The 13,673-nt window shown below is 48.0% G+C and overlaps 1 protein-coding gene across 1 annotated transcript in view; it reads left to right on the top strand.

Annotated features, from left to right (window-relative positions):
- Positions 1–1,969: 1,969 nt before the first annotated feature.
- Positions 1,970–13,673, top strand: part of BCL2 (BCL2 apoptosis regulator) — a 103,938-nt gene continuing 92,234 nt past the window's right edge. The window contains exon 1 of the mRNA XM_080377840.1: positions 1,970–11,403. Coding sequence (XP_080233966.1) covers positions 10,810–11,403 — 594 coding nt within the window. The 5' untranslated portion in view covers positions 1,970–10,809. The remainder of the gene's footprint in view (positions 11,404–13,673) is intronic.

Here is a 13,673-nt window from a genome sequence, read left to right as displayed (position 1 = left end):
TCTCAACAAAATAGGCAAAATGGATTGCTCTTGTTAAGATACTCTCTGCATCTATTTAAGAAGCATTCAATTAAACTGAAATGAAAAATAATAGGTGGTTAACTGGAAAAATCTTTAAAATGTAATTTACTGAGGGTTTTTTTCCCTTTCTGAATTCAGTTGATTACTTTTCAAATTCTCTTCACATAGACTAAACTTGCTTTGAAACCTGGTTTACAAACATTTCTTGGGGAGAATCACATTGGCACTCATTTTAAGTGGTTAGACTTTAATTAGATTGCAAACTTGAGGCATTGTTGAGTTCTTCACAAAGCCTATGTTTTAGGTCCTGCTTCCTGATTTTGTTTAGATGTGAAGTTGTGCATGCCTATAATATAATACTAATTTTGAGAACAGAGTGTATTCCTGCATTTTTAAACAGCTGGGCTTCAGTGCAAAGAAATCTAGTGTGCATATGTGTGTTCTGTGCTGCTTAATGTGAGTGACATAATGGAGCATTTATCAGACATCCATTGCCAACATTGCTATGTTTCTTAAAGCAACATAACGATGCTATTTGGACCCTATTGTCTACGTTAATTCTTATTTTCATGCAAATCAAATACTCCTTTGACCACCTACAAAAGCTACCAAAATGAGTGAATCAGTTATGTTGTAGTTTGAGGGGAAAAAAATATTTGAAAAATGTTTATGTAAATGACATCAACACAAGCTTGAAGGTCAGGACTTAAAACCAGTAAGACTTTGGATACTTGAATTTTTGGATCTTCGACTTGGAATGTTAAAGAGTTTGCATAGAGGAAACAAAATCCAGAAGGTCAGAGCACATACAAGACACTATGGCAGCTGGGTCTCTTCAAATATTTCAGGTTGGACAACTTAGATCGCTAATCACTCTTTCTTGACTGAAGAGTCCTCCAAGCAATTCCTGATCTGATTCAGCATGAGCATTGTGAAGGTGGAATGAGAATCCTGGGTGAAAGTTGTGGCCCTGATATGCAGAGACTTCAGTTCACACCTAACTTTGCATATATAAGTGTCTGTATTGACAAGTAAAACTGTAGGTTGAGCCCCTCAGCAGTTGTGGAAACTGGAACAAGGCAAGTTTTTTGAAGGAACAAGTAAAGAATAATCTTTTAAAATGTTCTAGTTTCTGCTGTTGCAAATTAATGCAGTTAAAATTAACTGATAAACTTTTCAGCTGTTTTATTGTCAAAATATAGTGAATTTGTCAACTACAGCAACGTTTGGTGTAGATTTGTTTTCTTATGCACATTCTCTATCTACCAATGTACTCATTTTAAGATCCAATATTAAGTGAAGGAGATGCCTTATAATCTTGTGGGAAAATGTTTAGCAGCTGAAAAACTATTTTGCCGGTTTAAATGTTATGAAACCTCTGCGTTGAAATGTTTTAGCAGTGTATTTAGATCTGTGAAGAACTTCAGATAGGCTTTATTACTTTTTGTCAAATTGTCGATAATTTAATCACTTGTGCCATATCAGTTGGTGTCTTGTCTCTTGTTTTCTTGGTCAATCTTTAAGACTCAATTTAGGCTTTGATAGTCTTTTCCATTCCATGTAGTTTCTAATGACCATCCACTTTAATTATGGATTTATTGTAACTTTACATATAGTTTACTTCACCAAGATGTTCATGTGCAATTTAAATAGATTTAATATTTTACTAAGAAAAAAGTATAGGTAGATAAACTTTATTTGCTGTGAAAAACTAGGCACTTTTGAATGGTAAAAATATATAGCATTATTTGTAAAAAGAAACTTTGTGCTTATTGCTTCATCATTTTTGTGCCAGAAATGTAAACTAGTTTTCATATTTTATATTTCTCAAAATAAATGGAGACTCAACAAAGCTTGTAATTTCTAAGTTCTTTGAGGGCATGAAGAGCAATGACTAAATTCATTTGCAGGGCTTGGTGGGTTTGGTTTTTTTGTTTGGGTGTGTTGTTTGGGTTTTTTTTTTGGGGGGGGTGTTCTTTTGTTGGGTTTTGGTGGTTAAATCTGGGGTTAGTTCAGCAAGACCCCCTTAATCTTGTAGGATGGCAGAGGGGGCAATATATCCCTCCATTTTAGCAGCTTAGGGCACAGGTAAAGGATGTAAAGTATTTAACTGAATATGGTCAGCAGACCCAGTGTCGTCAAACCATAATGAAAGTGGGATTAGATTGATAAAATCTGCTTTGATCGCAGGAGGTGCTGCTGGTATATCCATTGTGCTGTCTTGAAGTGCTTGTGAACTGTGACGAGCAAAGCGATGCTCATTTTTCCTAGTGGAAAACAATAGAAATCATAGTTGCGGTAGCTTGCTCTCTGTACCACCGCTGAGCATGCAGCTGTATAGAAAATTACTGTAGCATGTGTCAGTTCTGGGTGGGAGGGCTTGAGAGGATGGTTAGCTCCTAAACAGTAGGGGAGAAACAGCCCTAAGATACTTACTCTAAAAGTAAATCCGAAATTGCAGAAGTTCAATCCTTCAGAAAGACATTGTTATGAAATTATCAGAGAGCCAGAATCAAAGATGGATGGAGGAAAGTATGCACTGTCTAAAACGTGTTTTAGAGCCGAGGGACTGATGTTGATCTTAGAATGCTGGAGAATTAAAAGTTTTGCAATGGAAGAAGGCCATGCTGTAACTGGAGCTGCTGGTTTTTCATTTTCAGTAAAAGTAGCAGGCCAGAGTAGATTGCTCTTTGTTCCTTTTCATAAGCAGGTTCCAGCTACAAAGCTAAATTATCTGGTAACTCCACCTTTTTTTTTTTTTTTTTCCTCTTCTGCCCAGCCAGTACCAAGCACACTGATGAGTAGGCGTGTGTTTGATTGTCTGTCAAAGCTGGTAGTAAAACCTCATGAAGTAATTTCCTTTCGTCTGTCACTGGGGGGAGACTCTCAGGAGAGCCAGGGACCAGAATGAGGTGTGTGTCTTGCCACACCTCCCATCCTCTTTTGTTTTACTTCCTTTCTTTCAACCTAAATGCACTAAATTGGTGAAAAAGAAGACCGTGCTAATCTTCCGTTGTTGCTGGTCTGCGGTGGGGGGAGAAGATAAAACTGTTAAGTTTTTGGACAGCAACTTGTGCTGAAGGAAGTGGAAAGTGCAAATACTTTTTTTTTTTTAAAAAAAAAAAAAAAAAACAACCAAAGATGAGTATCTAATTTGATGGAGGGGGGCAGGGGGGAAGCATTTTGTAAAGGTGATTTGGGAAGGTTTGCTGTTTGGGGAAACCTTGAAGGAATAGAATACCAAACCTCTGTGGTAGGATACCACCAAGTTAGTCTGAAATTTTATTTTTCAAAGTTGAAAACAAGTTTGTTTTCAGCTTGGAGGGGAATCCCCGTGTTAATTTTAAACCAAGTTCTAACTATGGAGTTCATTCTGTAGTAATGCTGCTACAGCAATGTAAATAAACACAAGGGGAGAAAGCAAAACATACATGGCAAACACTAAACCATGCTACCAAGCACTGAGAATCAACTCCCATGGCCAAAATAAGGTGTTAAATCTGTAAAGATGCCAGCTGTAAATAATGTATATAAAAATGCCTAACACCAAATTGTAAATGTTCTAGGTAACTTGCAGCTGAGGGGAATATCCTTTTCAAAGCTAGCAAGTGGTTCAAAGAAAGGAGTTAAAACAAGGTGTGTTGATCTTTATTTCACAAAATGCTTCCCCCTTTTTACTTTGAGAAATTTTAGCAGGTGTAATGAAAGCTTATGGATTGGGGATGGATGTTTCCGTTTGTCCAGCAGACTTCCCATTTCTTGTTCCTCCGTGCTGAAACAGTCTCCCTTGCTCTTCTGCTGTTGCAGTTGGGTAGTTGGCCTCTGATTCCTTTTCGCATGGCAGAAAGAAGAAAGAAAAGTGTGGGCGGCATCATCCCGAATCACAGGAATAGGTTGGTAGCTTGCGAAAGGTGGCAAGACAACTCAGATACTGTAAAGACCAGACCCTATTGCCACATAGCAAAGTCAGAGGTATCAAAGAGGAGAATTTCCGGAGCTGGATGCGGTTGTTTTGCCTCCTTCCAACCCAAACCATGAGACCTCTGTATTCTGAGAAGTGGCGATGGTTGAGGGATGAGTACAGTAAAAGGGGTCTGAAAGTCTGGAGCTGTTTGCTATGTTGGACCCTAAGGATATTATCTGAGTACTTCATGCAGCTGCCTTTCCTGATGAGCGCAATTAAGCCCCATGAAATAAACCTTAATTGCAGGTTGAGTGCGCTTTAAGCATTTTACAGTAGCATTCTCTGTTCTGCAAGTGCTTCCAGCCAAAAGGGATCCTCTCCACACCTGTAGCAGTTGCAACACCGGCAGGATGGAAGGCGATCTCCCATGTCAGGAATGCGCTCTGAAGAAATGAAGAACTTCATTCAGATTAACCTGCCACCTTCCTGGTTAAAAAATGAGGGAAATATGCATCCAGGCTGTGTGGGCACTACTTTTCCCTATACTTTTTACATGCAGAAAACTTTTTTGAAGCCTTGTGTACCACCTTGTATAGCAATGTTGGGCAACACGTTGAGCAAAACAGGTGAGAGCCTTAGCAATAAATGGTGGTGTGCAGTTGACAGCAGAGAATTGCATGCATGAATGCAAGCCTCTAGGAGAGCATTGTTTTCAAGGCATTTCATGCAGTTTGGCGGAGATGCTGTAGGTCCGTGGGTATCGTGGTCTCATGGACAGAAACAAATGTGAAAGATCATGTGGTTGATGGTTAGTTTTAGTCAGGGCAAGTTAGAAAGCTCTTGCAGGCACAAAGGCATGCAGAGCAAGTACACGCGGGCGTGGGAAGGAGAAGCACTGAATGCCTTGAACAGAGTGAGGCATGGCCGTGGGTGGCACAGACAAATGCCTCACTGGACACAGCACCAACAAGCATTTACAGTCCCATTGGCATTCATAGAGCCATTTGCTGTATGAGGAGCAGCCTGCTAATTTGCATATGTGCAAATTCCCTGCCTGTGGGCACAATCTCAGTGGGCTCTTTCCACATAAATGGTATTTAAGCTGTGCTAGAGCATTGTAAAGCAAAGGACCTCTTTAGTTGTCATAATTGTATTTAGCTATACCACTCTAAATACTACTTCGAGGTTACTCAGATTTAGGTTTTGGAGGGGGGTGTGTGTGTGATTTATTCTAGAATACAAAATCTCTGCAGATTTTCAGCAAAAAAGGTGGCAGTGTCCTTGCTCACTTTGAGTGCTGTCACATGGTGCAGAAATACACCCCACTCATTTCATGCCTGCTCAGGCAGGGCTTGAAACAATCGCTTGCTTCTCTCCGAGATGCCTGCTCATGAGCCAAGGAAATAAAAGGGTGGGCAGGTCACCAGGCCCCAGGGTTGCTATTGAAAGCCTGTTGATGTTAATACAAAGGTACAGGGAAAAGGTGTCCACTTTCAGATTGTCAGGAAGCTCAGTGTTGCCAGGCATTACAAACTTTTCTAGATCATGTGTTAATAATGCATCTACTGTTCGTCGAGCATCTGGGAAGCTACCAAAGAAACAGCAGGCTTTGCAGGATCCTGCCTGGTTGGTCAGTTGCCCGAGCACAGATAAGAAAGCCATCACCAGAAAATAATCTGTCCTTTACACTGCCAGACCTGACTGATGCCAGTTGTTGATGCTCCTGCCTTTAATTGTCAGGGGCGCTTTTTTTTTACGTGAGCTTCTGTTTGTATTCCTAACTGAGTTCCAATTCTTTATACAGCTAATTCTTATTAGTCTGATTAGCTGCGGTGGGCCAGTTCACATAAAGGTAAATGTGTCTGCAGAAGGATTTGCACAATCAGATCTTGAGTAGTCAGCATGTTCTTCAGCTACCTAAAAGCACTGTAATGATTTATTAGCTGATTTTATTATATGCTCCTTCCGTGTTCCTTGATAAATCCTGAGCCTCTCTTGCCAGTTTCTTCTATCTGCCCCCAGAACCATATTGCCTTTATTTTGGATGTCTTTTTAACTGTTGTTTTATCCCCCTAAGCTCAAACCAACAAGCAAGGTGAAAAGCAGTGCTGTGATGCAAACTTGTGACACTTTAATAGATGCTCATCACCCACTCAGGTAGCATTATAATTGGTTTTAAGATGCCGCCCTTCAATTACAGCCAGAAATGCAGGTCAGATGCAGTGCGTTTGACATATTAAGAGCAAGAAACTGTTTAAATGCACGTAATTCTGGTTTGCTTTTTTACAGAGTCCTGATTTGTCATTCTTCAAGGCACACTTTTTGTTTCCCCTGACTAATCCCTAATATCCTTGCTTAAAGCCAAGAGTCCCTAGGATTTTCCCTTGCGTTTTTCAGTTTTGTACAGTCTCTGCTGTGTTTGGTATTAGCAAGCTTTCTTCTGAACCATGACCACTGTTTTCCTATTAAACTTTTAGGAAGGCTGGGATCTATCATTCGTCTAGCAAAGTGCTGAATGCAGAGCTGAGGGAAAAAGCACCATTACTAAATCCATTGCAAACAAGAGTATCTCGTAAAGTTTTGCTGTACCTGTTTCTATGAGAAATGGGTTATGAATTCTGAAACAATTTTATTTTACTGGTTATATGCCCTCAGTACATTCTGTTTAGTTGGTCTTACTTCTATTTCTGCATGCAAAATACATTTAAATACCCTAAGCAAATTCAGTGATATTTTCAATTTCTCCTTACAAAAGTCCATTGATTTTATATGCATCTTTGTTTTCTGCATCAGTCCCACACTGATTTATCCTCTGGGCTTTAAAACTGATCCTGCTATGACATTGTTGTGCAGCTCACCCAGACATTTTTTCTGTGTTACTTAACATTTGTGGCTGATGTATTTTCAGTTGAAGGACCAACTCCATTAGATTCAGTCACAAGCACAGAGACAGGCTGCATCAGTAGCCTGGTTGGTTTAGGCTATTCTGATTTTCTGTATCACTTGTTCCATTTAAACCATTTCGTGTTACACGGTTGCTTTCTGTACTCAGAGGAGGCCTGGTTTTTCTTCTTTTTATGCAAGAATATAAAGGCAGTGATTTACTTGGTTGACAGATCCCTTGCCTACATTTCTGCCAGCTGAAGCCATCCTGCCGCTCATGGCAAACACCTTACTTTCTGAGGCCTTTTACACAGCCAGAGCCAGGGTGTGTTTGTGTAACCATGCCGGGAGGCACCGGCGTGCCTTGAGCCATGGCTGTGCGGAGCATCAGCTGCTTTTGCCCTCATTTCACCCACTGTCCTGGTCCCTCTTAATCCCCAAGAACACAACCAGCTGCAACCAGCCCCACCAGATACCAATCCGGAGTAGAAAATCGGAACCAAGCTGATTCGATGTAGTTCAAAGCTCCATCTTACAGGAATTTAGCAGGCGGTAACATCATCAGGCGAGAGTGAATACGAGACGCAGGAGGGGGCACGGCCTTACTCCGCTGATTCCCCGGGTGCGAGGCCGCCAGCCGGCAGGGACGGGGCGGGGGGGCCCGGCCGCCGCGCCCGGGGCGAGCAGCGGCCGCTGGGTGGCAACAGCCGCCCGCCGAGGAACGGCGCTGCCGGCCCCGCACCGCCCCGCACCGCCCCGCTCCGCTCCGCACCGGCCGCCCCCGGGCCTCGGCCGGCCGCCGCGCCGCTCCTCTGCGGTCTGCGTGTGCTCCGCGCCCGGCGGGACGGGACGGGAGGGCTGGCAGGGAGGTGGAAAGCGCTGGCGCTGGGTACCGTGCCAAGCTCCTTCCCGTGCCCCCCGAAATCAGAGACGCCCGAAGGATTAAACATCCCGAACGCCTCTCCAGGTACTTGGCAAGATGCTGGTTTGCACAGCTTGGAGACAAATTCCTCCGTGCGGCCTCGAAACAAATCCCTGGATCACCCAGGGCACAAGCGAGCTCCCTTAGTGCAGGGGGAATCCTTCCCGTCTGGGGGCCAGGACCCCCACTCCTCTGGATGGAGCAAGAGCCAACAGGTCACCCTCCCCGCTCCAGCGCCTCAGGCCGGAGCAGGGCTGCTGCCAGGCTGCGAACCGCGCGCGATGGGCCGCCGTGCGGAGGGGACGTGACCCCGACAAGGGAGACGTGGAGGGCAGCGTGTATTCCTTCCCTCTGTCCCCCGTCAAAACAAACTCACGCTTCACAGCTTTGTTTATGCATTTTATCCCCTTTAGGTTCAGGGCAGTTTATATACTAGACTATTATCCCAGTCACGACAAAAATTGGCAGAACTCGTCAAACGTTTCTTTTCCCCTCTCAGTAAGCAGGGAAAGGTGCCGAGTGCGTCCCGCTCCCGTTTCGCTTGGCTCTGCCCTGGGATCGCTCCCCGATTCAGCCGGGGCTGTCGCAGCATCATTCATCCCTGCCCTGATGCCGCTTGTCAGGGGGCGGGGGGGCTGAGCCATCACTGTTTCCCAGCACTGTGGGTTTAACCTACTGCGAAGGTTACCTCTGCTTCCTTGCTCAAGCTCCAGATTAATCTCATCTCCAAACAGTTCCCTTCCCTTCCCCCCCCCCCCCCCCCCTTCAATCTAAAAAAGCCCCTTCGGGCCGGGCGCGGGGACACCTCCGAGCCCCGTTTCTGCGAACAGCCCCAACATCCAGCCCCCCGTCCCCCGGGCACACCCGAACACCCAGCGGGCGGCGGGTGCGGAGCAGGTGTCCGGGACCTCGCACCGTCGGGGCTGCGGGGTGTCAGCAGCGGCGGCCCCGGCTCCGCACGGGCTCCGCGGCCGCGCAGGGACTGCTGCCCGGGCAGACCGCCCCGACCCGCGGCTCCCGGAGCCCCTGCCCTCCTACATCGGGCCAGTTTTATTCTTAAAAAGGGCGATTCGGATTTTTTTCCTCCTCTCCACCCCACCCCCCTTTTTATTTTCTAAAAATTATTTAGTTTTTTAAATAAACCCGCGCAGCTGCAGCGGCCTCAGCCCTCCCGCGCGGGGCGGCCGGGGCGCGGAGCGGGGCGCCCCCGCGGTGACCGGCCGCCGCCGCCGCGCTGCCAGCCCGGCCCCGCCGCCGCTTCCTCGGCCCGGGCGGGGGCGGGCGCGGGGGCGGCGGGGGGCGGGCGGCCGGGCGGCCCCGCCAGCACCACCCGCGGCCCGAGCGCCGCGCCCCCGCGCCCGGCTCCGCGCCGCTCCGCCCCGCCGCCGCCGCCCCGCCGCCGGCCCCAGGCCCGCGCCGCGATGGAGGGCGGGCCCGGGCTGCGCGGGGCTGCCTGCCTCCCCCCGCCGCCGTTTTTCCTCAGCACCCCCCTCCCCATTTCCCCCTTTTCTTGAATGAAGCGTGAGGCGGAGCTCTAGGAAACCACCGCGCCCGGCTGCGCCGCGCGGGGCCGGAGCCTCCCCCTCGGGCTCCGCTCCTCCCCGCCTCTCCCCGCCCCCGCCGCTCCGCTCCCCCCTCCGCCGCCGCCGCCGCCGCCGGGAGAGCTCCCCGCCCGCGCCCGCCGCCGCCGCTCGGAGCCGCCGCCCGGAGCCGCCGCCGCCGGCAGCAGCAGCGCGGAGCGCCCGGAGGAGCCGCCCGGAGCCGGCGGGTTGCGCGGGGCTGCGCGGGCGGGCGGGCGGGCGGGCGGGCAGCGGCGCCGCGGCCGCGGTCCCCATCGGCACCAGTCACACCGCACACACGCCCCGTCCGCGCCCCTCCTCGGCAGCGCCAGGGGCTCTTCCTCCTCTGATACAAAGCTGCTCGGGAAATGGCATTTCTCCCCGGAGCCACAGTCAAAAGCAATTTTCCTTCTTTATTTTTATTTTTATTTTTGATCCTTTTTTTCACGCTCTTTCTTGTGAAAAAGAATTAATTTCCTAAATACATACAATATTTTGCTCTTTTTTTTTTTTTTTTTTTTTTTTGGTGTGTGCGTGCGTGTGTGTGGAAGCACCGGGCTCCTGCGATCGGTGTCTGAATGAAACTACGTAAATGCGTATGTCTGTACGTTGCACTGGAGGGAAAAACGGAGCACTTCTGCGAGAGCTTGGATTCAAATGTGGTTCATCTGGTCTCCAGGATTTTCCGTCTCTTTGGGGTTGTTCGTCTTCCCGGGCTGCGAGGCGGGATTTTCTGAGCTTTGACACATCTTTGGAGATGTCTGTTAAACAGGAGTCTGGGAAAAAACATTTGAAATCGTAGAGATATTTTTTTTTCGTCCCTTTCCCATCCCCTTGGTGACTTGAAGCATCAAAGCGGCCAGAACTTAAACGTTTCTGAAGACTTGTGATGTTTGGGTTTTGTTGTTGCTATTTTTTTTTTAGAGGAAACTTGACAGAGGAACATATTTATAGTCCAAGTAAGTACTTTACAGAGGAAATTTAGTTTGTGTAACTTAAAAAAAAAAAAAAAGCAGTGTTGAGGTTTCTAGCTTAAAGTGCGTTGGATTAACGTTCATCCAAGGCTGTTTAGCAAATCGTATTGAATTGCAGTTTTTACAGTGTGTGTTCGTCCGCTCCTTCATGTCCGTGGTAGTTCAGCACCTAGGGGAAAATGCACCTGATTTTGAATCGGTATAATATTTTTTAAGAGGTATTTCAACACCGAGGAGGAAATGGTCCTAAAGTAAATTTATAATAAGTAATAAATGTGCATCTGGAAGTAAAGTATTTACAACATTTTAATCCCTATTTATACCGTGCATCTCAAACCGAGGAGGAAACACTGAGAAGACAAAAGTACCTCCGAGACCCTGAGAACTCCCCCACACCACCATGAATGAAACCGTGCCCGATACAGTAACTGGATTATAATTTTTGGTGTTATTAATTTTATTATTACTGGCTGCTTTACTTTTTTGGGTTCATCCTGCTCCTCTTCTTCCTCTCTCCCTTCCGCTTGCTGCTTCCTCTTGGGAATTATGGCTCATCCGGGGAGAAGAGGCTACGATAACCGGGAGATAGTGCTGAAGTACATCCACTATAAACTCTCGCAGCGGGGATACGACTGGGCTGCCGGCGAGGACAGGGCACCCCTGCCTCCAGGTCTCTCTCCTCCTGCTGCTGCTGCTGCGGTTGCTGCTGCTGCTGCTGCTGGGACTTCCTCTGATCACACTGGGCTGGTGTCTCCGCACCCCGAGCCCCCCGGCTCGGCTGCTGCTAGCCACGTGCCCCCGGCTGAGGGGCTGCGCCCCGCACCCCAGGTTGTCCACCTCACCCTGCGCCAGGCGGGGGACGAGTTCTCCCGCCGCTACCAGAGGGACTTTGCCCAAATGTCTGGCCAGTTGCACCTGACGCCCTTCACGGCCAGGGGCCGCTTCGTGGCGGTGGTGGAGGAGCTCTTCCGAGATGGGGTTAACTGGGGCAGGATTGTGGCCTTCTTCGAGTTCGGCGGCGTGATGTGCGTGGAGAGTGTCAACAGGGAGATGTCTCCCCTCGTAGACAGCATCGCTGCCTGGATGACAGAGTACCTGAACCGGCACCTGCACAACTGGATCCAGGACAACGGAGGCTGGGTACGTCCCCCGATTGCTCGTTCCCTCTCCTGGCTCTGGTGCACAGCCAGTGGGGCTCCGGGGTGGGCAGTACCTGGGGCGTCGCACTTGCGTTGGGGTGAGCAAAAGCTTTGCTTGGAGGGCGTCCGCACTGGCGTGTGCTGAAGCAGCATCAGCCTTTTGCCAGCTGTTGAGTTTCCCCTCGTTGCGGGGTTATGGCGGAGTGGTTTGGGATGGGGGAGCAGCCTACAGCTCAGGAGTGAGAAGGATGAGCGAGGCACCGTTTTCATCAGCCATCTCCGCTCCCCTGCCCCTGTGCACCCTCACCTGCTGGCAGCGCCAGCCCTGGCCAAGGCAGGGCCTGGCAGCGGGGTGAGAACGGGCTGCAGAGGCGCCTGTCCTGCTGCTGGGAGCAGCAGGGACCACGTGTGTGTATGTGTGTGCAGGCATTCCTGCCCGTTAGGGGTGACACGCAGGGCAGGCATATGATGAACACGGGGCTCCAGTGCAACAGGCAGGCCAGGTGGCTGTCGGTGCTGGCAACTGGAGTGGGGCTTTATGGTATAGGGTATGTCTAGTGTGAGAAATCTGTCTTTGTCTCAAGATGAAACAAAAGTGCTGGGAGCCATGTCCATGGGATTGTTCTGGAAAAGGAGTATTCGTTGTGACCCGATGGGTGACTGTGTTTCTAGGGTAGAGATCACCTCTGGGCAGGGCTGGCTTCGGCATCATCCAGAAAGGGAGGACCTCCACTAGTGGAAAATGGACAGCTTTTACACTGGTAGTCAACCAAAAGCCTTTCCTTTCTCTCTCTCTCTATTTTTCCAAAATAAGTAACTGCATTGAAATTGGAAGGGTATTTCTTTCCTTTTTTTTCCTGTATTAATTGATACGCTGTAACAGAATGTGGTCCTGGCCACTCTCCGGCAAACCAAACCTGCTGTATGTGTAAAGCATACGATATTAATGTGTTGGAGGAAGAAAAGGCAAAAGTTATACTGAAGAAGAAACTTTACGTATGGGCCGAGAGCTGGCCTAAGTCACCTAGGAATGGAGGTCAGCTACTTAGGATGCTGGCAATTTCAGGTCCGGTCCCCTGTGAAATACAGAGAGCTGACTCAATTACACAGCTCACCTTTAAGAGGTGTGTGTAAAGGCATGTAAAATACAGTATATGATTCCCAGTTTATATGGTTTGCAAGCCTGGTGTTTGTGAAGCATAGCCACATCAAATTTTTAGCACTGGGTCTCTTGCTAAGTCAGTGTTAGGCTAAGTAATGTGCCACCCGCATTGACCATCTCTTTTCAAAAATTAAGATGCTGCCTTTCTGCTGCTGAACCCACCTGACTAAAAGGCATGCATATCTGGGGATCCAGAGCACATCTATGCACTGCCGTAACGGAGGGAGCCAGACTTTGGGGCCCTTTTCTCAGCAGTCCACATTGCACACCTCCCAGAGGAGTGCGGCAGATCCCTGGCTACAAGTCGTGTTGGAGGCAGGATTGTTCTCCTACTCTCCCCTGCTTCCACCAAGGAGAAAAAAAAATCAGGATTCTTGGGGCCAGAAGGGGGAGCAAAAAAAATGTGTGTGCGTGCGTGTGTGTGTCTGTGTATTTATATACATACATACATATGTGTATACAAATATGCATACATATAGAGACATACACAGACACACACAGACATATAGATATACACATACACACATAAAATGACTCCAGCTCCCAGTGGCTGGGACCTATCCCCTGATGCCCTGTTTCATGGGTAGCTGCAGAGGGTTTGTTGGCGTTGGGTTTTTTTTATGGAACAGATAACTGGGGGGGAAAAAAATCTGCAAACATTTCAGGCTTTTGGAGACCCTGGATGGTTAAAAGGCAAGCAGCTAAAGGGTTAGGGATTTTGCGATTGCAGTTCTGGGCTGGGATGCCTAACTTGTGCGTAAGTCCCTCCTCAGGCTGGAAGCCCATTTGCGGAGCTGGGGCCCTCGGTTCGCTCCAGAGCCAGTGAAGTCATTCTGTTGACTCCAGTGAGCTTTGGATCGAATCCGTAAGCATGCTGGAGATATATTGTCCTGCGGGGGTATTGTGTAAAGAGAAACATAAAGAATGAATAAAACCGAGAATGTGAAAAGACAGGTGTTACCAGGTGTGATTGGCCAGATGAAGCGAGTGCTGGAGCTGTTTCTTGACTGTTAGCAATACAAGAAACTTGGACTATAAACACTGACTGCCTTGAAAAGGAAAAGATGCTTCATATTGATAGCCATTTAGTTGTTTATTGAGATTTCCTA

The sequence above is a fragment of the Falco punctatus genome (genome assembly GCF_963210335.1).
Source record: "Falco punctatus genome assembly, chromosome: 3".
Lineage (NCBI taxonomy): Eukaryota > Metazoa > Chordata > Aves > Falconiformes > Falconidae > Falco > Falco punctatus.
Note: the sequence above shows the minus strand (reverse complement) of the source record. Positions and strands in the feature narration are given on the sequence as shown.